This window comes from Condylura cristata, unplaced genomic scaffold (genome assembly GCF_000260355.1).
Source record: "Condylura cristata isolate star-nosed mole 26May11 unplaced genomic scaffold, ConCri1.0 scaffold00029, whole genome shotgun sequence".
Lineage (NCBI taxonomy): Eukaryota > Metazoa > Chordata > Mammalia > Eulipotyphla > Talpidae > Condylura > Condylura cristata.
The window spans coordinates 3,835,449-3,859,871 of NW_004567130.1; the positions used below are offsets into that span (position 1 = coordinate 3,835,449).

General features: G+C 46.3%; 1 protein-coding gene across 1 annotated transcript; it reads left to right on the forward strand.

Annotated features, from left to right (window-relative positions):
- The first annotated feature begins 57 nt into the window (after window positions 1-57).
- PIWIL1 (piwi-like RNA-mediated gene silencing 1) lies at window positions 58-23,285 on the forward strand. The gene is made up of 20 exons (XM_004690828.1): window positions 58-135; window positions 392-503; window positions 4,013-4,138; window positions 4,616-4,830; window positions 5,167-5,288; window positions 7,447-7,527; window positions 8,130-8,327; window positions 8,688-8,799; window positions 11,254-11,380; window positions 11,603-11,720; window positions 12,252-12,366; window positions 13,428-13,615; window positions 14,225-14,297; window positions 15,849-16,049; window positions 16,164-16,267; window positions 17,038-17,108; window positions 17,233-17,386; window positions 21,060-21,185; window positions 22,885-23,032; window positions 23,169-23,285. The coding sequence occupies exons 1-20, from the start codon at window positions 58-60 to the stop codon at window positions 23,283-23,285; spliced, it is 2,586 nt and encodes an 861-aa protein (XP_004690885.1).
- Window positions 23,286-24,423: the final 1,138 nt, after the last annotated feature.

The following is a 24,423-nucleotide window of genomic DNA, read 5'->3' on the forward strand; positions in this document are numbered from 1 at the left end:
AGTAGGAGTCCTGGCGCGCTGAGAACTGTCCTCACAGCTCTTTCCTCCCAGGGTACAATGACTGGACGGGCCAGAGCCAGGGCGCGAGGACGGGCTCGGGGTCAGGAGCCGGCGCAGCACGTGGGCGCCGCCGCAGTGAGTGTGGGCCAGGTGGGAGGGCTGTGCTGAGGGCGCGCCGGCGACATCCGGCCAAGAGGTCAGGAGCCCGGCGGGCCACGCTCTGCTTCCCGGGGCATGGAGCTTGGTGAGCCTTCTGCAGGAACCCTCTGCTGATGGAACATCTGCTAGTTTAGGTGGGCGTGGAGGACGCTTTGGTCTTTTGCACCGGTTATTTGCTCAGACACCTGACCTCTTACACGAGATGCTGTTCTTCATTTGCACATCACTACAGAGTCAGCAACCCGGCTATATTCAGCCTCGACCTCAGCAGCCGCCAGCAGAGGGGGAGCTAGTTGGCCGAGGGCGACAGAGAGGGCCAGTAGGAGCGACAGCCAAGTCACAAGGTGAAGGCGGGGAAGAGGCTTGGGTGCACATGCGCATGTCTGGTGGTAGACTGAAACAGCAGCCCGGGTATGGTCTCCCTGCCAGAGGGCATCCCACCTTGGAGGGTGCAGAACCTTATCCCTGCATTCACTGTTAGCAAATCTGAAGTCAACCCGGGTTTGCTTATTATGCATTAATAAACTACCTTTAGAACATTCTCTTGGCATCTTTAGTGTTTTCATCAAATACTGGACCAATTGAAATGCTTTGGTTTCTGAAACACATCTTCACTGTGTTGTTCCACAATTTCCTCATGCAAAAACTAGGTCAAAGTTGTGACAGCCAGTTGTGATTCCAAAAATTGCTTGTTACTGCATTGCTGCTGAAATTATTTGAATGCTTGGTAGAAGATTCTCCCGCATTTTGGGTTGGGCTTAGGGGAAAACAGATCCATACAGACAAGGGAATCATGGAGTAAAGTGGGCATTGTAACTCCAGTGTTGGTGTGGGAGGTGGGCTACTCAGCAGGCAGTGTGGAGGCCAGTAGGCTTCAAGAAATGATGCTAGCTCTGTGCTTTATTCCTTATATTGCAAATAGCCGTAACCAGCGAGATCCATAAACCTTAGAAGAACGTGGACAGATAAGCTAGCCCTGAAGAGTAGTGTAAGTGAACTGTCGGCAGTTACTGTTGGTCTGACGGCACCCCGGAAATGCACTGAAATGAGAGGAGAGCTCATTTCTCTGACCCAGCATGCTTATTAGAAATCCTTGATATTGACACACTTTGGAAAAAGGAAGAAAGGAGATGAAAGGGCAGTGCCCTTTATGTTAAGTATGCTGAGCTCATTAAAGAAATTTAAACTAAACTGGAACATTTCTTATCTGTTTGTTCTCCACTTTATTTTCTGCCCATGTTGGTTGGCACCAATGCCTGTGGGGTATGGCTATACTGACTTGGGAGGCACTGGGGCTGTGGTGCTGGTGCCCTCTCACAGCAGCCTCACCCATGGGGGAGGCAGCGAGCAGACACGTGGTAAGTGAGGACCATGTGCTCGTGGGAGGTTGGGGTGCTGAGTGCCACCAACGACTGCACCCCATCCCCAGGGCCCCAGTGTGTGGTATTCCAGTGTGAAACCCCGCTGAGTCAGATGACAGCATGGAATAGAGCAGTGTTATCTCTATAAGCGCTTGTGGGTGTGTTCTGTATAAGGGCTTCTCAGGAAAGGGACATAAGGTACTGCTGTTTCATTTGAAGACAGTAGGAAGGCTGTTTGTGCATCCAGGTACAGTTACTTTTATGTTTTTTTAAGGTTCCTGATGAGAATTCATTTATGGGGTTAATCTCTCTCAATGTAAGATGTCACCCACTTACTTGCACCTCTTATCTTGATGCCTTGAAGGTTCTTTTGAAACTTACACTATTTGACTTGTTCAGTTGTGTTCAACACATGGCAGTGAAAAATTTCACTGAATTTAAACTTGGTACCAAAAAATGTCCTACAGCTGTCTAAAAAGCTGTCCTGATTTTTGTAAACTTAAACATTCTCTGTCTTCGCTAAAGTTTTTTTTAAGCTACTCATAAATTTACATTGTTGTGAGTCTCAGTGCCTTGTCTGCCTTTTTGAGCAAAGGTCCTTATTAGGTAAATAATTCCTGCTCTTCTGAATAGAGAGGAATGTGAGGCCTATTTTGCATTCCCTGCTCATGTAAGTAGCACTTGTCAGCAAAGGTGCACTTGTTTGCTGTGTTTTGGAAATTGGAAATTTAGAAAGGTTGTTAATGAGACATTGTTTTAGAACTTGATTTTCATTCTATAAATGGGGGTGAACACACGGAGGGAGGACTCTTAAATTGAACAGTTGCAAAACCTGATTCGTATTTTTAATAACTGTGGCTGCTATTCGTAGAAATAAGAAACTAGCAAGATCTTCCATTTTACTAACCTTGTGAAGTTTGCTTATTGATTGGGAGTTAACAGAATTTTGGCTAAATAAAATGATAGTACTATATGGAGGAAGGGAAACAGCTTCATAACATAGTCGGCTTTTTTTGTCCAGTACTGATTTTTTTTAACAAATTTAAGATTTTTCAGAGAGAATTTCAAATCAAGCCTTTCCTGGCACATCATTGCTATTAGGTTGGATTCCATGCACCTGCCCTTTGTCAGTATAGTCGCCCCTGTGGCCATGGATACTTCCAACAGACAATCTGGGATAAAAAGTTCACAGAGACAGTTATATCTTTCAAGGATTTTTAAATAGAACCCTTGTGAATCATGGGCTACATGAACCACCATCGCTAGCATCTTTAAAGTGCTTTATACATAACGATCTCATTTAAGACTTACTCCATGCTCCTGGGCTTATTATCCCCAATTTTTCATGTAAAGAAAGTGAAGCTCAGTAAAATAACCTGTTTTCAAGGTATATAAGTAGTTTTCCTATTTTGTGGAAGCCACGGTTGCTTCTCGGAGGCCCAGAAGTAGGCAATCTGGACTAACTGGTATTTGTAGTCAGAACTGGGCCTCTTTGATCTTTTTTTTTTTTTCTCCCATCCTGAGTCTGTGACTTTCTTCAAGACTCCTGTTTGATTCAAAATGTCTTTCTGAGCTCCCTTCTGCCTTCTGTCCAGGCAGGGCTTGGGCTTGGGTATAGGGAACGTAATAGCCAACCATGGTCACTTCTGAGGTTCACACAGAGGCATGTCCAGTAAACATTTCTGCTTAAATCTCTTTGGCCATCCCTAGCTGCAAAAGGTAGGGATTCTAGTCTTTTAGGTACATTCTTCTCCCATTTTATTTTTTTTAAAGAATGAAAAATTGGTTGTTGGGTAGTTGACAGTGTCAGCTAGACAGAATGAGCATACCTATTAACCACAGCTTAGACTTGACTATGAGACCTATATAAGTTCTTTGACCCATGTCCTGCTGTTGACAGGAGATAGTTCTTTTCCTCAAATTGAAGAAGAGCTTGGGGTCATTTGGGAGGCGGCAGCTGCAGTTGTGTAACTGAGCAGAAGCGGATTGTTGACCTGTCCCAAAACTGGGCGTGTGTCGTGGCATGAGATGTGCACAGGACACTCCACCACCCCTGACTCAAGGGAGGGAATTGGTGAGGACATTCCATCTTGGACTTAAGTTTTCTAATTCAATTTATACTTTATACCTTGTAAACTGCCAAATCTGGTAACTGTATCATAAAAATTGTGGAAATGTCTGTTAACAAAGGCACTTCAGTTGTTATCAGACTTGGTACAGAAAAATGATCTCCCAGTCAACATACCCTTCTGGGTTCTTACTTCACAGCCCATTATCTTATCCTGTAGAGGTGCACGTTTCTCCCAACAGAGCAACTGAATTTGTCTAAGGCAATGACAAAATTTGCTTTGGCTAATAGATACTTAAGATACTCTGATGGGATTTTATATATTTACTACACCAAGAGCATTTGGGTTTCACATAGTAAGACTTTGGGAATTAATATCGTCTTACTTTGTCTCATATTAAGTGCACAATTTATCTGTTTTAAGAACTCCAGATATCTGCTGGCTTCCAGGAGTTGTCATTAGCAGAGAGAGGAGGTCGTCGTAGAGACTTCCATGATCTTGGTGTGAACACCAGACAGAACTTAGACCATGTCAAAGAATCAAAAACAGGTAGGTCTGTTTTTAAGAATGCAGTTTCATGAGATTCCGATACCTGGCACAGTGAACTCATGTATTTGTGTGTTTATCTGACATGTTTTGTATGAATGTGTGACTGAGGGGAATGCACAGTGGCCAAGTGTCCTGCTTGGATTTTCCTTATCCTCGCTCTCCTTTTTGGCTTTGGATGGGATGTTTAGAGATATCTGTTGCATTAGCTGCAGAACTGAACATTACATAGGTCATTTTTTTCTTTAGCAGAGAGGTCAAGTTAGCTCTGCTGTGCACTACCCAGGAGGGCTCATCTCTAAATGCACATCTCTAGGGGCAGGGCCTGCCATCTCCAGAGTCTCGTGTCTGCGAACTTTTCCTGTTGCTGCTGCTCTTAGTCTTTTGCTTATAAAACTGTGTCTGCCTTGACCTGACAGCCAAGATCTCCAAAAGGAATAAACTTGACTTTTATTAATCAGATGTGGATTATTTCTACAGGTTCTTCAGGCATTATAGTAAGGCTAAGCACTAACCACTTTCGATTGACGTCCCGCCCCCAGTGGGCACTGTATCAGTACCACATTGACTACAACCCATTGATGGAAGCCAGGAGACTCCGCTCAGCTCTTCTTTTTCAACATGAAGATCTAATTGGAAGGTGTCATGCTTTTGATGGAACGATACTATTTTTACCTAAAAGACTACAGCACAAGGTTATTTCCATTGTGGGGGCTGGTGGGAAGAGGGAGGAAGGAAATGTTCACTTCAGAGAAGCTCTGCCACCTTCTGGGGCAGCTTCTGGAGAGACCTTGGCTCCCCTGCCTGAAATGATGTGTAATGAACCCAAAAGGCTCTTCAGCATTTCTGTGTCATTCAGATCTACCTGAGTAGCTTAGTGTTGACACTCTGTCACCATATGGGTACTGGTCTGCTCATGGCCATTCTTTTTAACCTATTTTTCTGTAGTTTTCACATTGTCTTGTTAACAGCCATTACATGCTTTGGGTGAGTCTTTTACAATTTGGCTTTCTATACTGCCCTGGCTTCAGGTCACCGAAGTTTTTAGTCAGACCCGAAATGGAGAACATGTGAGGATAACAATCACTTTAACAAATGAACTTCCACCTACATCACCAACTTGTTTGCAGTTTTATAATATTATTTTCAGAAGGTATGTATTTTTTTTTTTTTTTTTACATTTTAAGAAAGCTCAAAGCATATAGGAAGTTTGAAAGACCTGTATCCTGAAACTCCTTCCTAATTCCCGGCCTGCTGTTTCAGCATCCGCTGGCATCCCTGCGCCTCTCTGAATTGGATTCTTAAGGGTAGACTACTGACACAAAACCCCATCATTCACTGGGAGCCGATACATTTAATGTTATTTCTGTTGACATTTGTGCTTTCAAGTACTATTTGAGCTTTTGATAACATGTTTTCTAATTTTATCACTAAGTGCACATTTTTTTTTACCATAGTGAATATCAGGAAGCAGGACAGGGTTCAGTCTATTCAAATTTGCCAGTTCCATCTAAAGAACATGCTGCATGCTCGAAAATTTGCTTTGTTATTTTAGCTACATTGTGTAAATTTTAGGTTTACACCTTCACACCTCTTCAAATATACATCACCACGCCATCCAGCCAAGTTCCCTTTCCCACCATCTGTCAATCCTCCTGTGCTTCCTCTACCCCAAGCCTGTCCCTCTGGTAACTGTAACCACTGTTTTGCCCTCAAGTCGAAGGGCTTTTGTTTAGATTGTTCTGTTTAATTTTTATAGTCCATCTATGAATTTTCTGGTGTCTGTCTTTCTCTTCCTGACTCAGTTTCCCTTGGCATCATCCTTTCTAGGCCACCCACAGCGTAGCACATGGCAAGGTCTCATCTTCTGTTAGAACTGAGCAGTTTTCCCTTGCACCTCTACACCTCACTCTGTGTCTGATTGTCCGATCAGGGCACTTTGGTTGTCCTCTTGTCTTGGCTGTTGTGAGTGGCACTGCACGTGGTCAGTGGTGAACACAGGGTGCAGGTGTCTCTTCCTATTAGTGTTTCTATAGTCTCCCGATAGACACCTATAGTGCACCTGCTCAGAGAATGGGCTAGGTCTATTTTTTAATCGCTTAAGGAACCTCCACACCGCTTTCCACGGCAGCTGCACCACTGTATGTTCCCACCTGTGCATGCAGGCTGCCTTTCTCTCCATGCCACACTATACTAGTCACTTGGATTTGTGACACAGGCCACTCCTCCAGGCGTGAGGCTTTGATGTGTTTCCCTGATGATAAAGCGATGGGGAGAGCCTCTCCACTTGTCATCCCCGTCTTCCCGTCTGTCCAGCTCTACCTGTGTTTTGATGGGGTGATTTGTTGTTGTTGTTGAATTGGTGAGTTCTTTTTAATATTAATCCCTTGTTGAATGTGAGGGTTGCATTCAGTAAATTGCTTTTCATCTTGTGGTGGTTTCTTTTGCTATGTAGCTGTTTTCTAGCTTGGCATTGTCCCATCTATTTACTTTTGCTTTTGTTTCCCTTGCTGTTGGAATCGAGTCCCAAAGCTGTATCTCAGGCCACTATCCGGGGCAGGCCACCAGTGCTTCTGCATATTTTAGAGTTTCTGGTCATAAGTTCAAGTCTTAAATCCATTTTGAATTAATTATTTGTGTGTAATCTAGAGTAGTTGTTTCAAGATGCATACCATCTTTTCTAAATCCAAACTGAACATGTATTTGACAAAAGTTTTTTTTTTTCCCCCTTCTCAGATGAGAATGATGAGACATGATAGCTTGATGGTAATTTGCTCTTGGAAGTTTGTCACAAGGTGTTTGTAACTAACAGTAGGATAATCACTTTATGAGTACAGTCTTCATAATGTTTGAAATTAAGGTAATCAGTAGACTAATTTTTCTCTAAAGGAGGGGCTAGCAGACTTTGTCTACAGAGGCCCAAACAGCAAACACTGTAGGCTCTGTGGGTCACAAGTGGTCCCCTTTCAGTTGTTCACCTCTGTTGCTGAGCACAGAAGCAGCCATAGACCATGTAAAGGAAAGTCATGGCTGCTGTGCCCCAATAAAACTTTACTGATGGCCACTAAAATTTTAATTGCATGTAGTTCATGCATCATTGATATTTTGGCTCTTTCCAACCTTTTGAAAAAGTGGGGAAAACCATTGTAGGTCCTACAGGAAAAGAACCAGCAGGATGTGACCAGGCTGGGGGCCGTAGCGCACCGGCCCTCTGCTGAGCAGCGTACCATTGGAACTGCAGCAGCAAACTCAGCACGAGTCAGTGTGTATTCTGACCTTTGGCCTCTCTGTTCTGACTTTTCAACTTCCAGACTTCTGAAGATCATGAATTTGCAACAAATTGGACGGAATTATTATAACCCGAGTGACCCAATCGATATTCCAAATCATAGGTTTGTATGAAGTACAAAGTTCTCTTTTTAGTCACAAACTTTGAAAGTGGTGCTTTAGTTTAAAACAACCGAGATTACTTCACTCACTGCTCATGATGCTGTCACATTATGTGGCCGCTTAACATGACTTGAATAATACCAGGGACGTCACATGGGATTTTTAAAAAATTGCATGATACACCATTTGTCATCAGGGAAGCATGAAGAGTTGGCCAACATTGAGTCTATGTTAATAAAGTCAGTGGTTCGACTCCTTTGAAATCCCTGTCATGTCAGTATGTCAGGATTGCTGCTTCAGTGTTCGTTTATCAATAAAGGTGCTCCCAGTTAGGTTGGCAACTCATGTCACAGGCCAGTGTAAAGAATTGTTTAGTAAAGTTAGTGTGCTAATTAACATGGAACGTATAAAATTGTCATAACATAACATTGACTGTTAGAGATTTGGGAAGTACAGGTCTTTATCTAGAAATGTGTGAAACCTCAGAAATCAATAAATTTTCTCAGAGACCCAATACCCTTAGTAAAGGCAGAAACCTCCACTCTTGATAGAGGCAAGGCAAGGGTGGGTCTCGCGGGGTGCCTCACAGCCCACCCTCCCACAGGCTGGTGATCTGGCCCGGCTTCACCACGTCCATCTTACAATACGAGAACAACATCATGCTGTGCACAGACGTCAGCCACAAGGTCCTGCGCAGCGAGACTGTGCTGGACTTCATGTTCAGCCTATACCACCAGACAGAGGAGCACAGATTCCAAGAACAAGTTTCAAAGGAGCTGATCGGCCTGATTGTCCTGACCAAGTGAGACTGCTGTTCAGAGGCTGGGTGGTTGCGCACAAACTGTGGGTGTGGTGGCCACTTCATCCCAGGAGCCCTGAAAGTGAAGATCCAAGTTAGGTGGTAGCAGTTGCGCACAACAGGGAGGGGATGGTAACCACTCTCAAGAACCAACTTTGGGATGCATACTCATCTGAAAAGGACAATAGCTGGTGACTTTTATCCTTTCTGCTTTGATTTTTTAAATAATTGAGTCAGTTCCCTCTCCATCTACCATAGAATTTAGGAAATTTGCTTTCGCTTTCCATATACTGCATGCGACTAAGTGGTTCTTTTTAGTCTGGTCTCCTATTAATCAAATACTAATGTAACCTGTTCCCACAGGTATAACAATAAAACATACAGAGTAGATGATATTGACTGGGATCAGAATCCAAAGAGCACCTTTAAGAAAGCAGATGGGACTGAAGTGAGCTTCTTAGAGTACTACAGGAAGGTAAGAAATTAATGTGCATTTTATCTTTATTAACATCAGGTATTTAGACCTTAGGAGACTTCTGAAATGTTGTCATTAAATTTTTCTGATATTTGGAACAAGTTGCTCTGAAAGGTGCTTATAAACATATTCATCATGGCAGTCCAGGGTATCAAGATGATCACCACAAAATGATTCAAGTGCCATCTCCTGCTGGTAGAGTTCTCATGAAGGGAAGGGAGGGAGTGTATGTGCCATCCTGCCTCCTCCCAGCACTGTAGAGAGGTGGGAAATAGGTGGTCAGCACCACTGTCCCCAGGGGGAAAGGCCTATAGAGCTGGGTCGGAGCAGCTCTACAATTACTCACTCTGTCTCTCACACCAGCACCTGAGAGCCCTCACCTGGGCTGAGTCAGGCACACAGACCTTTGTGGAAATGACTTCCCTGCACCAAGCAGCGCACTCCTCGGGGCAGCACATGCTCGTGTGGTCACATGGATGGCCCCTTTGAGACACCGAGACCTCTCAGGACAAGCCAGCAGCTGGGACTCAGACATGCATAGGCAGAGTCAGAAATCTGGCAGTCACTGATGTACACGTGAAGTCTGAGCACAGATGAGAGAGCGGGGAGGGGGTAAATCGAAGGTCACTGGGCCTGAGGTGGGGCTTTTAGGGATGTCAGCACTGAAAAGGTGACTCAGAAAGAAGCGCTGGCCACTGTCAGGAGAATTTGCCGACTTGCTTCAGGCTCAAATCAAACTTTTGGCGGATACTCCGCTGCATTCGCCATTGATGTACATATGCCAGATCTTCCCACCCTGATCACGCTCTTCATGACAAAGCAGTGGACAAGGCTAAGGTGCAGGAAATGAGAGGGAAGTCAAGCTGAGGTGAGGCTTGGCCTTTACTCACTTTGCCCAGAGAAAGAGCAGGTTCTAGTGCTGCTGCGCACAGAATCCCTTTCCCCTCAGAGCAGCCTTCCCTGCTGTCCACAGCAGAGGTGCTTAAGATCAGGCAGTACAGACATGCAGAAAAATGACACTACAGAGACTGTTAATCAAATGCATTTTTTGGACACAAGATTTACACAATAACTCATCTAGCTATTTAGAAAAGGCAATCACCTATGGAAAGCAGGGGGGAAATGGAATAAGTCTTAGTATTTCAAAGACAAATTTTAAGATTTTATTTAACTGCTGAGTTTTCCTGAAATTTTAACAAGTTCTTGTCAAATGGAGCAAGGTCCTCTGAAGATTCAGAGGCCTGCTTATCTTTGAGCACTGAAATAGTACGTGTATAGAGCCTGTATGAACATTCACTGACTGGCGGTTATTTTTTTACTATACCTTGCCTCCAGTGCTCTTCTCAATTTAGGGATAAAGCTGTGCCAAAAGTTACTGTTCAAAGGTTACCACAGCCGGCCTAGCTTCCAGACAGGGCACCCCACTGTCACCACACAGAACGTGGGCTGATTCTGTGCACACTGGAGCGCACTTCCTGCTTGAGCTCTCCCCACCACATCACCCAGGCTTTTCTGGGCACCAGATGTTCCTCTGAGAAAAGCGCCTTAGCCTTGTCCACTGCTTTGTCATGAAGAGCGTGATCAGGGTGGGAAGATCTGGCATATGTACATCAATGGCGAATGCAGCGGAGTATCCGCCAAAAGTTTGATTTGAGCCTGAAGCAAGTCGGCAAATTCTCCTGACAGTGGCCAGCGCTTCTTTCTGAGTCACCTTTTCAGTGCTGACATCCCTAAAAGCCCCACCTCAGGCCCAGTGACCTTCGATTTACCCCCTCCCCGCTCTCTCATCTGTGCTCAGACTTCACGTGTACATCAGTGACTGCCAGATTTCTGACTCCGCCTATGCATGTCTGAGTCCCAGCTGCTGGCTTGTCCTGAGAGGTCTCGGTGTCTCAAAGGGGCCATCCATGTGACCACACGAGCATGTGCTGCCCCGAGGAGTGCGCTGCTTGGTGCAGGGAAGTCATTTCCACAAAGGTCTGTGTGCCTGACTCAGCCCAGGTGAGGGCTCTCAGGTGCTGGTGTGAGAGACTGAGTGAGTAACTAAGGCTACTGTAGAGCTGCTCCGACCCAGCTCTACAGGCCTTTCCCCCTGGGGACTGTTGTATACACTCGTGCTACCTTGCTATCCATGCTGCCTTCATTTTCCTTCCTTTATAGTACCCCAGTTATTCAACTCATTCACTTAGACTTAGCTAAAAATTCATACATCTGTTCTTCATTTAAAAAAATGTGCCACCCAGCACAACTTGCTCACCACAGCATGTAAATGGCAACCTATTCCGGGAGGATTAAAACTGCACTTTCAAAACTGTACTTGGAAACTGATAACTGGGTTTGCTATTGTCATCAATTGTTATTTAAGAAAACAAAACCTTTTTTTGTCCAGACATATCCCCAAAGGCACTGACTGTGAACAGTGATGAACAGTGACACCTTTCTTCTCTTGACTAGCAATATAACCAAGAGATCACTGACTTGAAGCAGCCGGTCTTGGTCAGTCAGCCTAAGCGCAGGAGAGGCCCTGGTGGCACATTGCCAGGCCCTGCCATGCTCATTCCTGAGCTCTGCTACCTCACAGGTACCTTGACTTGTGTTTACTCAGATGAAACCCCCAGATATTCATTCATTCTCTTTAGAAGTCAGCACACGTTCCTCACACCCCTCACTGCCCACCACAGCTAGCAGACAGCTTCCTCACCTTGGAATGAGTTTGTTTAGCTTATCACCACACTACTCTGCAGATATTTGGCATGATTTCTATTTCTTTAACCATAGCCTTTAAATGTTTCATTATTTAAAGGTCTAACTGATAAAATGCGTAATGATTTTAATGTGATGAAAGACTTAGCTGTTCACACAAGGCTGACTCCCGAGCAAAGGCAGCGTGAAGTAGGAAGACTCATCGACTACATCCACAAGTAAGTGGCCCACATGTCCCTTTGTGTTATGTAGGTTCAGGGAGTGGCTTTTCTGGGAGAAACAGCAAAAGGCCGTTTTACATTTCTTTCCTACTTGCATTAATTGGGTGGGCTTGTTCTCCATGCTTCTAGGTAAGGCTTCCGTTTGTCAGGAAGTAAGAAAGCTGAACTCTGCAGCCCTGGCCTGTTCTGTTAGAAAAAGGTGTGGTAAATGGAACAGAAATGAGGAGGCTTGGGAGAGATCCATTTCTACTGCTTATTAGATCAGGGAGTTACTTTGAGGAGGAGATAAACCTTTGGGGATATGTCTAGTCAAAAAAAAGTTCTGTTTTCTACATAGAAGTTTCCATTCAGCGAGTTCACAAAGTGGGGGGAACAGGTGTGGTAAGAGGAAAATAGAGGAGCCTCTCTTTGACATCCTCAGACTCAGTCCTGAGAGAAGCACAAGAAGGGACTAGTTTGGCCTGGACCTGTTTGCATGTATGTCAGTTTTTGCTTTGCTTCCTTCAATTTGATGTGTTGCATTTGCAGAGATGATAATGTTCAGAGAGAGCTTCGAGACTGGGGTTTGAGCTTTGACTCCAACTTACTGTCCTTTTCAGGAAGAATTTTGCAAGCAGAAAAGATTCACCAAGGTGGAAAAACAGTAAGGCAGTTCTTAAAATTGTCAGATCAGAGTCCCAATAAGGTGCCTCAAAGTCCTTCCACACCTTTCTCCTCTCCCGCCCCTCCCACTCCCCACAGCTAAGGTGAACGCCAGTCTTGCAAAAAGAGGAGAATGGAGTAAGCACTGGGTCAGAGAGCTGTGTAGCTGGGACCTCAAAACAGCCTGTAGGAATAGCTGAAGGAGGCTTAATTGCTTTTGAATAGCCTAAGTTACTCAAGGTGTAGAAGAATTGTGAGGATCAAATTGGATTGATGATTTTGTCTGCCACTGAAATGATCTTTCACAGGGGAAACTCCTGCCTAATTGACTTCATTTCTGCTCAGACCATTTGTAGGGATGTATGTCAAATACCAGAAAGCTGTCTATAATTTCTCTGTCTTTAGAAAATGAAACAGGTATTGTAAAAAAAAAAGAGAAACACTTCCAAGTACCCACATTTAAAAATACTTTGTAGAAAGCTATGCCCTTCTTGACTGCTAAATGTTATAAAGGTAGTAACATAATCATGTAGTAAAATGAATTGACTAGAGTTGTCTTTATTATCCTCTTAGAAATAATAAAAATCTCTGTTCCCACAAGAGGGTTGTAGGGAGGTGGGTGGGGCATGTCAGCCGCTGTGCCTGCAAGTGTGGTTCCATCTGCTCCGCTGTCAAGTGTTTGGCGGCTTCATTTCATCAACTGACATCTCAGGCAGGCTACCTAACTTCCAGAGTCATGGTTTTGTGTGTCTTTGTTATGAGAGAAGTAACACCTAGCTTTGTAAGATTTTTGAAAAGATGAATGAGAAAGCTGCAGCAGCTCTTAGGAAGGACCAGCTGTGGACAGGCTGTGAGTGTGGTCTAGTTTAGGTAAAACCGCCATCGTCCTCTGGGTATGCCTTTGTGCCTTCCCCCCCGAGGGTGTCTATCATTCCTTAGAGTCTAAATTTAAGAATAGAATTGAAAGTTCAAAATATGTGATGGTAGAATTATTGCAGACTTTTTGGCTCTATCACCGAAAACTTGCATTGAAATTTACAGTGTCTCTGAACTTTCTTCTAGTTTGACTACAATCCACAATTTGCAGATTGGTCTAAAGAAACAAGAGGTGCACCACTAATTAGTGTTAAACCACTAGATAACTGGCTGTTGATCTACACTCGAAGAAATTATGAAGCAGCCAATTCATTGATACAAAATCTATTTAAAGTTACACCAGCCATGGGCATACAAATGAAAAAAGCAATAATGTAAGTTGATCACGTCATTTCTACTCTGAAAATTAATTAGTGATCATTTGGAGAGTGGGAGAAGTCAAAAGTATAAAACTACTAAACATGCTAACTGGATCATGTAAAGATCTGATGTTCCCTGGAATGGGGTGATCAGGAATGTGGTGGTAGATGGGCAGAAGCCGATGCAGACTCAGGTATTGGCTGTGGCAGGTCTAGAAGCAACCAGTGACTATGCCTGCTGTTGCTTCTTTTATCCAGAAATGTTTCATGTGTTAGAATGTAGGGAATTCTGTGGACATGGTGTATTCTTTCTTTTTTTTTTTTTTAAGATTTATTTATGCATACAGAACTGAAGTACAGGCCAGAGGTGCAGGGGCGGTGAGAGGATTCACCAGAGACAGAGCGGGGAGCAGAACAGGCAGACTGACGAAGTACACTGCTGAGGGGGCGGGTCAGGAGAGATCCACTGTGCCATGTAGGTCACCTCCAGGGCCGTGGATGGAACTCATGCTGAAGTGTCTTTAGCTTCTCAGTGCTGTGCTTTAACCCGCTGCGCCACCAGAGAGGGCCCAGTGCATTCTTTCTTACCTTCTCTGAAGGTTGGATTATGTACTTCCATTCTAGGATTGAAGTGGATGATAGAACTGAAGCCTATTTAAGAGTCTTACAGCAGAAAGTTACATCAGACACCCAGATTGTAAGTAATCCGTCCTTAGCAGCTAAGTTGGGATGAATTGTTCCACAGGAATATTGCTTAACACTTAATGACTTAAGCCCATTTTTTTGGAAGTCGCTATTAGATTCCAAACTGGCCAAAAAAAAAAAAAAATACATTTTACCTTCACAAAGTGGCCAGAGGAACACTTCCTCTCCTTGAGTTCCTAGGAGTTGTTGTCATACAAGAAGTGAGAAACCAAGCTTTTTTGTTTCATTCTGAATCATACTTTAGTTATTCTGGAAATTAGGGGGGGGGAGCAAGGCAGAAAGTAATAGCCACAATTAATTGTTCAGGACACGTAGAATAAATAAGTGTAAATGACATTTGTGGGACAGTAGATGTCTTAGTGGGCAGACAAGCCAGAAGTTTGTAAGCTGCTTATATTGAAATCAGCTTGAAAGTTTGAAAATAGAAATGGAACCACCCTCCTAAAATTTCTAGCTTTTATTTTGATGTACTTGTGCATGTGTTTGCCTGTCCATCCAGGTGATATGGAGGATGGTGTGCATGGGGGCAAGGGGAGTCGAGAGGTTTAGTCACATTTGTGGGGTGTCTGCACAGCACACGATTCTGTGCCCCTGCTGTAGCCCTTGCTACAGTAGAGCCCCAGGCAGATCCTTGACATTCTCACCTGAAGTGGGCCCAGCACTTTGGAGTGGGGGACCATAGAAAAGAGCAATAATCTGAAATGTAAATGGAAAGTAAAAATTGGATTGATCTCACAACTTAAGTTGAATCCCTGGAATGTGGTCAGGAGTCTAGGTCTGCTGGTTTTCCACCTTTATTGAGCTGTAATCAGCATCGTATAAGCATAAAGCAAATAGCATGACAATGTGATATGTCTAAGTATTGCTGATTTGCTCCACACAAGGGTCAGGTAACTCCTCCGTCTCACATCATTGTGGGGGTGGGACAAGAACATTTATGATCTCCTCTTGGGCCTTTCCGGTCTGTGATGCACCACCATCCCCGCTGCCAGGCAGGAAAAGTCGCCAAAACTTACTCAGCTGGTAACTGGGACTTTGTGCCTTTTGAACAACATCAACCCATTTGGGGGGAAGGGAATATTTATTTTAGGCATGCCATTTTGTCCTCAGAATTTCCAATGGGCTTCCTAGAAATTTCATAGGTTCTCAAACTAGAGCTTTAAAGGTTTAAAAGTCCTGAAACTAGGTGAATTCTAACTGTGAAATGACCATCTTGGAAAATGTTCTGTTTGTCCACCTCTAAGCTTCTACTGACTTGTTTTGTCCTGGTCTCTACTTCTGAATTATTCCAAGCTGGTCACTGAGTATATTTAACTTTGCTCTCAAGCTTTAATGGCATTTAGCCTTGAGGCATTGGCTTATCTCCTTCATTAGCATCTGTCACTTAGTTGAATATGACAAGCCGCATCCAGAAGCCTTCAGTGAGAGCTGTGTGGCAGGATCCAGCAGCCCGTGTATGGCTGCCTCACCTACAGAAGGGCTTGTACTCCATCTGCTCCATGGGCAGGTTCCTGATTTTTTTTAAGATATTTTATGTTTTTAGGTCGTTTGTCTGTTATCAAGTAATCGGAAAGACAAGTACGATGCCATTAAAAAGTACCTGTGCACGGATTGCCCTACTCCCAGTCAGTGTGTGGTGGCACGGACCTTGGGCAAGCAGCAGACCGTCATGGCCATCGCCACCAAGATCGCCCTGCAGATGAACTGCAAGATGGGTGGGGAGCTCTGGAGGGTGGATATGCCCGTAAGTGTGGCTGAGCGGGTGGATGCAAGTGTCATTGTTATTTTAGAAAGTGGTTTTACTTTTAAGTATTGCTGGCATTCTGCTGTATATAAATTGTAACCCTTTTTATTAAAGCTAAAACTAGCCATGATAGTTGGCATTGATTGTTACCACGACACCACCGCTGGACGGAGGTCAATTGCAGGATTTGTTGCGAGCATCAATGAGGGGATGACCCGGTAAGAGGGCAAGATGTGGGCCAGGGAGCAGAAGCCCAAGCACAGGGGTCTCTGGGGCCCGCCACAGGAGCCATGTTAATTCTTCTCAACCTCATGCTTTGTGTTACGTGAAGTCCCACAAAAAGCATTAGGAAAGAGTTGTTACTCTACCATTAGTACCATCACAGACCCTTAATCTGTGATAGTCTAATGTAGTTCAGATTATTTTATAATTATTCATACTGGGAGGGAGGTCTCATTAAATGTGACTATCTCCAAAAACATCTTTAATACTTTTTAGTCAACCCCCTACATGCAACTTCGGGGTCTGTCTTCAGTGTTATTCCAGAAAAGCCTCTTCCATTTTCCCAGCTTCCTGTGTTTCAGAACAGATTTTCTTTGCTCTTCCTGGGACTCAGCCAAGACAAGAAGAGCAAAAAGCAAGGACACTGATGTGTTGGCATCCCTATGGGGTGTTTTAAGGTCTTTATTCTTCAGGAGTGTGGTTTCTCGAGAGCCCAGTAGCAAGAGAGGCTGGGAGCTGCCAGCCCGGGGGCGGCCGCACCACTGACGCTCATGCAACAGTGGAAATCACAGTCTGGTGTCTATAAAGCATTTGCTATATCCTGTTAATTCTATTTTAAGATTTGTCAAGCATTTGAGATGTTAGCAAATATCTTTAAAGGAAGTTAAAAGATAATGAATTGCCAAAAGTAAAGTAAACATCTAGAATCACTGAAAAGGCACGGTGTCCAGGCGCCCATATCTCACTTTCTATTCTCTCCGGACAGCTGGTTCTCTCGCTGTGTGTTTCAAGATCGCGGGCAGGAGCTGGTCGACGGACTCAAGGTCTGCTTGCAAGGTCAGTCCCCAGTTGCGTGCGGGCAGGGTCTTCAGGATGTTAACCTGAGAGCTGTGTTCAGTGAAAAATGCCTGGAAGAGAAACCCCGCTTTTGTCATGTGTTTAAAGTTTTTCTGTCTTGCAGCTGCTCTGAGGGCTTGGAACAGCTGCAATGAGTACATGCCGAGCCGCATTGTCGTGTACCGGGACGGTGTGGGAGATGGGCAGCTCAAGACTCTGGTCAACTACGAGGTGCCACAGTTTCTGGACTGCCTGAAATCTGTCGGTAGAGGCTACAAGTGAGCACGCAGTCAGGATGCAGTCTCTGAAATTATCTTTGAAGTGGTCAATGAAAAGCTCAGTGAGACCCTCACATGATGGGCATATTGGGGTCTGCGTGGGTTGGGGGACAGCGGTCCTAGTGGAGATTTCTTATGGGGCAGCTGTGGGGAGCCACATGCCTCTACCATCATGGGCCTGGCATAGGGCCAGGGACTCCAGGACAGCCAGAGGTTTCCACTGGCTGGCTGGTGGACTAAGTGCCCGTAGAGCTCCAGCTTGATTTTCCTTGATGAGTTTGTATAGTGAATACTCATTTAAAAACTCTGGGAACTGGGCGGGGCTAGTGCTTCATCAGTGCGTGGGCAGCATGTCTGGTCTCAGGGGTCATGGTCTCCCTTGCCCTGTGGAGGTGCTCGATGTGCCTTAGTCCCCCAAGTGCTGCCTTTGTTCTCCTGTGAGGCCCAGGCCAATCTTTTCCCTCTGCCATCCTGGCCCAGTTGTCCGTGCCACTTGACCCTAGCTGCAGGCCATCTCAGGGTAGCTATTTACTAGGTGCGTTGTTTGACTTTTGCACTCTTATCAGATTGTGAGTCTGTTAAGAATTTAGTGTGGCCCTCCCGGCTGGCACAACAGGGTAAAGCACAGCACTGCAAGCTAGCCATTTCAGTGTTCGATCCCCAGCCCGGGAGATGGCCCACATGGCACAGCAGACCTCTCCTGACCCGCCCGCCGCTCCCCTCAGCAGTGTACTTCGTCAGTCTGCCTGGTTGGTTCCCCTCTCTGTCTCAGGTGAAGCCTCTCACCGCCCCTGCACCTCTGGTCTCTACCCCAGTTCTGTATGCATAAATAAACGTTTAGAAAAAGAATTTAATGCAAAAAAATTAAAGATGCGGGTTTGATTTTTAAGGATATTTAGAAAATCTGGAAGGCTGGCTTACTTGCACATGTGTATTTAAACACTTTTTGCCAGGCCTGTAGTGACCTGTCACTATAAGAAACAAGGCGACCACGCTGAAGGCCCTTGGCATAGCTTGGGGCAGTGTGGTTTAGCACGGCCCAAGTGGAACTCACGGACTTGGAGCACTGTCTTTGGCCAGATCCCGGGTGCCAACTCTCCAGCAAGTGGTGCTGGTTTGCTAATTCTCCAGGTGTCTCAAATGAGAGGCTTTTGCTAGCACATTTTCATAGCATATCAGGGTACTTCGTCTCTTGAAGTGGTGGTGTTTGGGGTCAAAAGGCATTTTCAAAATACTTTGGCAAGGAAAGTAAACGTTCTTACCTGTGCCCTTCGGTGCTTGTATTTTCCTATTAGAAACATGGCGCTGGTGTCGCATTCTTCTGGTCCCTGGAGCAGTGTCCACCTGCCTTGGTGTGTCATTTGGATTCCCCTGCGCGAGGGAGGCGTGGTAGGAGCAGGCTGGGTAACAGGAGCCACTACGGTCCTCGTCTTCTCATTCCAGCACGGAGTTTCTTCTGGTCTTTGTTTCCTTTTCCCTCCTACCAGTCTTCTAGAAAGGAGGAGCAGAGGTCATAGTGAAGCTCCCAGCTCCCAGGGGTGGCCAAGCTGGGTCTTGGGGTGCATGGCCTGGCCATCCTGGGAAGCATCTGCTTCCAAGTTTGTGAGCCTCTGAGTTTTTTTTTTTTTTAAATAATGTAACATCTTTTTTTTTTTTTTAAAGATTTATTTATTTGGTCATACAGAACTGGGGTACAGGCCAGAGGCTCAGGGGCGGTGAGAGGCTTCACCAGAGACAGAGCGGGGAACAGAACAGGCAGATCGAGAAAGTACACTGCTGAGGGGAGCAGCGGGCGGGTCAGGAGAGGTCTGCCACGCCATGTGGTCACCTCCAGGGCAGGCGGGAATCGAACTCATGCGGAAGCGGCTTTAGATTCTCAATGCTGTGCTTTAACCCGCTGCGCCACCAGGGAGGGCCGAGCCTCTGAGTTTTTAATCTCAAAATCTTGGCAGAATTTGCCCACCCCAAGGAGGGTCAGTCATTAGGCCCAGTGAGGACCAGTGCCAGGGCCTGGCACCCCTGTGGCTGACAAGAGACCGGTGCAGGGAGGAGAGCTTGAACCGCCGAGGGGCTGCCTGCGTGGTGTCCACTATGTGCTGTGCTGGTGCTTGGGGGCTGCCGAGCTACAAGTGCCTGAGAACATGCAGGTGCTCAGGCCTGGCACTATCTGTGGAAGGCAGCTCACCAGCTTACTGACAGGAACAAAGAAGACTGTGTTTAGTGCATCGCACAGGGCCAGAGCCCAGGCGAGTGTCCACTCATCATCAGCCTGGGGGAATGCCCACAGTGCTGCATAGTGCAAGGGAGCATGATGCTTGTGCTTGGGGATTTGCAGCTTTCCTGAGAATCATGGAATTGAAATTTTTTTTTAAATTTATTTATTTATGCTTCCAGAACTGGGGTACAGGCCAGAAGTGTGATGGGTGAGAGGATTCACCAGAGACAGGAGCAGAACAGGCAGATCAACGAAGTACACTGCTGAAGGGGGAAGCGGGCGGGTCAGGAGAGGTCTGCCACGCCATGTGGGCCAGCTCCCTGGCCCAGGATCAAACTCATGCTGCAGTGGCTGCGGAGAGCTTCATAATGTGGTTCTTTAACCTATTGCACCAAGGAGAGCCTGACATTGAATTTTTAATTGAAGTTTTGACTCTTTGTAAAGACTTAGTTTAGCTGACTTGATATTCAGTGTAAGAGCAGGTCACAGCCACAGATACTGGCAGCTTGTCTTCTGCCACCATGTCTGCCTGTGCCCTCTCCTGAGTGTGGCTCTTCTGCCCAGGCAGCTGTGGGGCACAGCACAGGCTCGACAGGTATTAACGTTTCTAGGGTGTCTCTGTCTCTGCAATTTCGCTGCCTCCCCACCCCTGAACTTGGTCACTGCTGCTGTGCAGAGTTACTGAGTAGCCACTCACAGCTTGGGCCTTTGTGCCCAGAAAACCCCATCCACCGGGCCTGACCTCTCATGTGGCCGGGGTTGCATGGCAGCACTGTGCAGGCACTCTGCCTGTCATCCCGAAGGAGCGTGCGTGCAGGCGAGGCTGTTGGAGATGCTGGGTCGCTGGGGACCAGAGGGTGGGTGGGTTATGGCCTGGAAGGTGGTAGGGTGATGCTGCCTGCCCTTGGCTGTCTCCCAGGTAGGGGACAGGGTTTAATGCGAGTCAGCTAAAAGTTCTTGAAGGGGGCCCAGAAGATGCAGCTGAAGAGCAGGGCTGGGAGAGGAGGAGAGGAGGTTTGGCCAGGTCAGTGGGTGGTAGCCGGGAACTGGCCAGAGACAGGCTAACCCTTGACATTTGTGAAGTAACAATTTTGAAAGGCACTCAGTTAGGCTTTGAGACATCCGTCAGCTTATCCAGCAGAGGCATACAGAGGCACCCTCAGGCATCTGAAATGGCAGCCATCGGAGGCTCACTTGACTGCTCATATCAGTGTGATAGGTGACATGATAAACTGGATCACTTGATTAAACACTTAGACCTATGTTATCAGGTACTTGCACGTAACTGTCATTTTCTGCCCACAATTTATTCCTGGACCTTACAAGTTATGGACTCTCCTTCCCAGCTTGGGCAGATAACGTGCCCCAGAAGGGTGTTGGGGTGTAGATGAATGTGAATAATTCCTTGCCTGGAAATGTTACTGAGCAAATGGAGTGATGTTCATTGTCATCTTTAAGCCCCAGACTAACTGTGATCGTGGTGAAAAAACGAGTGAATGCCCGATTTTTCGCCCAGTCTGGAGGGAGACTTCAAAACCCTCTTCCCGGAACAGTCATTGACGTGGAGGTCACCAGACCAGAGTGGTAAGTTCTGCATGATGGGTGAGTGCTATAGCTGGCTGGGCTGAGCACGGCACCTGCGCACTAGCAACTGGAACACATTTTTTTCTTACTTTCTTGTCATTGCTAAAGCCTTTGGGTCAGCTGGTCTAGTGTTGTGGCTGAAACATGACTTACTAGTTTTTATGTGGTGAGCAGTCGTCTCTGGGCATCTGCCTGTGAAGGCAGACACTGCCCCAGCCTGCCATGCACCCAGAGGGGAAGGACCACTGCTGCTCTTCCCTCACTCTTAGACTTGTGTTGGCTGTTCAGTTGGAGACAGCCAGAGAGGCAGGGACAGAGGTGGCTGCTGAGCACTCTGAGTCTGCGTGTGCCCGGGCACGCTCTGCGAGGAGCAACCCCTGAGGGCCATGGGCCTGGCTGCCTCAGCTCCTCCAAGTGCCTTAGGGGGCTGCACGGTGAGTAGGTCGAGGTTCTGGCCATGCCCCCAAGAGAGTTAGTGCTTAGGGCTCTGTCTTAACAGGGAAAGGCTTTGGAGCCTTATTTACAAAGGGCAGCTAGAGACGGAAACAGTACTAGGCCAGGGAGTGGCCCCAGGTAGGAGGTGCCCTACAGGGTGCTGGGGAGAACAACGTGAGTGCAGGTGCTAGTCTGATCAGTCAGGCCTCTACCTGATGGTGGGTATGCCAAGGTGCTTCCCCTTGGATTTCTGAGGCAGATGTTGGGGTCCTCACAAGGGAGAGATCTCGAGGTTAAAATACTAGGTAGGAAGTCAGCCCCACAGGCTCCACTCAGAACAAGGGTCCTTCTCACATGATGGTGCCGCTGCCTGACAGCCAAAGGCCGGGTGCACTGACCTGAAGACACACCTGAGGTAGCAGGTGCAGCAGAATCCAAGTGAAATTGTGAGGTATGAAAAGGTTCCTTTCTAGACACTATTAAAATACACGGCTGCGGACGCTGTTCAACACTTGGAGGGGTCCACTTTGAATGACAGCTGGGTTGTCCCTCATCGCTTGCACTGAGAACAAGGCTTCCTGGTGGCTCTGTCGCTGGCTCTGTTCTTTGGGATTGGCCTTCTCCTTTCACCTCTTTGAATGCCTCCTTCTCTGAAAACACTGTGATCTGTTGTTGGTCAGTTCCAGGTTAGCCATCTGTCTTGTTGCAGTGGACATGACAAATTACATACTCCCCTTAGTCTTTATCAGCGAGGGCACGGCATACTGGTCAGGAAGCAGGCCCCACACTGACTCGCCTCACCTTCTCCATATCCTCTGTCCTCTTTGATCAGCATTTTAGTCTTTGAGGACTTGCATGAGTCCGTGTGTTACATAACAACTTGAAGGAGAAAATTCCCGTGGTAAGGCCTGTTGGTGGGGAGGACAGTGCCTGAGACCAGGCTCTCCCCTTCTCTGGGTGGTGGCTGTCTGGAGCCTGTCCTGTTGCCCCCCTGGGGCCCAGATGCTGCTATATCACATGCTGCTATATCACAGCTCCGTCCAGTGCTCACCCATACCCAGAAGACTCGAAGATGTCCAAGACGTAGCCCCAAGTAGGCTTCACATGAGCGTTCAGCTGGTCCAGGGACAGCAGGGGCTGGATTCAAGCACAGTATGGCCTGAAGAGATTGGGTGACCTGAGCGTAAAGGTAGGAAGCAAATCGTCAGCGTTTAGCTTTCGAGGAGACGCAGCTTTTGTGTGGGGCTCTCCCCTGTGACCACAGGTATGACTTCTTCATCGTCAGCCAAGCTGTGCGGAGCGGCAGCGTGTCCCCCACACACTACAACGTCATCTACGACAGCAGCGGCCTGAAGCCAGACCACATCCAGAGGCTGACCTACAAGCTGTGCCATGTCTACTACAACTGGCCGGTCAGTGCCCCAGCCTGGCAGCATTTATCACCCTCAGGGATCCCCCACAGAGTGCAGTCGCGGTGTGGGCATAGGTCTTTAGTCCACCCTGAGTTCCGCGACTTAGAGTGACAGACCCCTTCTCCTCTTCACACAGGGTGTCATCCGTGTCCCCGCCCCTTGCCAGTATGCCCACAAGCTGGCCTTCCTCGTGGGCCAAAGCATCCACAGGGAGCCCAACCTGTCGCTGTCAAACCGGCTATACTACCTCTAGCCCGCAGGACTGGCACAGCCTTCCTTGGGAAACTACAACTGGGATTTTTTTAAGCTTTCTCTTTCTTTGGGTAACAGTTATCTTTCTGGTGAAACTTGGGGAGGGAAAAGGAGATCTAGCGTCTTGTTTCTGAAACATTGCTATTAACTGACTTAGAGATAAAAATTAAGGTTTTATATTTTACCTTGTTTACCTCTCATAAATATGTTGTAAGAATTTCTTTCTTGATTTTGAAAATATGTGGATAAGGGACTTTATATTATAAACAGATCTGAAAAGTCAGGACTTACTTCCAAGGACTTTCACGAGTGAGCAAGTCTTACTTGACCCTGTATTAACCTTATTTTTGAAATATTTATTATTTTGAATTTAAAGGAGTGAGAAGGCATAAAGTAGGAGGCTCACTGCAGCCGTAGTGGGGTTTTATTTGGATATCTGCTCTCTCGCATTTTAAAGAGAACAGCCACCATTAAAACCCTGCACAGGTTAGGAGAAGTGCAAGATGCTGATGGAGTAAGTTCATTTTCTATTTCATTTTGGGGGTGAAGGGGGTTCAATAAAAGATAGTTGAAAAGTTTTAAATTTATGTCCAACGAAATATTTTAAGATTCTTTAACAGGAGGTCGGTAGTTTATATTAACATTACTATTTATTTTGCTTTGCATCTGGGATATTCTGTTATAAAATAAAATTGATGTGATTTTCACCTTATTTGAATAGCAGGGTAGCTTTTGATTTTACTGAAAACATTTGCATTTTCTTTTCACTTCATGAGATAACATTCAGTCAAAAGAAACCATCCCATTTTCAAAAGATATAATAGTGTCACTTTGGGACTCAAGGCCGGGCCATCTGTCAGGAGCTGGCGCACGCACAGCAGCTGCTCTAGGACAGTGGCGACCCGAGCCTGAGGCTGAGAAGCCTGTGCTGCTGTGAAGCGGGCGTTGAATTACTCACCTCAGCCTACTTACAGAAACCTTTAGGAAATGTTGCAGGGCCAGCTTGGGCTGCCTGGTCTTCACTGTCTGCCTGGGGGGCTCCTTGAGTGTGGCCTAGAGATGCCTGGGCACTGTGGACCCTGCCCAACCCCCCAGTGGCCAAGGGCCTTGGGATAACTCAGTGTGGGCTCATCCTGCCC

Bases quoted from the DNA above. Each gene is read 5' to 3' on its own strand.
- PIWIL1 (XM_004690828.1), top strand. From the start codon at position 58: ATGACTGGACGGGCCAGAGCCAGGGCGCGAGGACGGGCTCGGGGTCAG. The intron at 5,289-7,446 runs GTATGTATTTTT...TTCAACTTCCAG, and splicing joins TATAATATTATTTTCAGAAG to ACTTCTGAAGATCATGAATT. The intron at 14,298-15,848 runs GTAAGTAATCCG...TTATGTTTTTAG, and splicing joins TTACATCAGACACCCAGATT to GTCGTTTGTCTGTTATCAAG.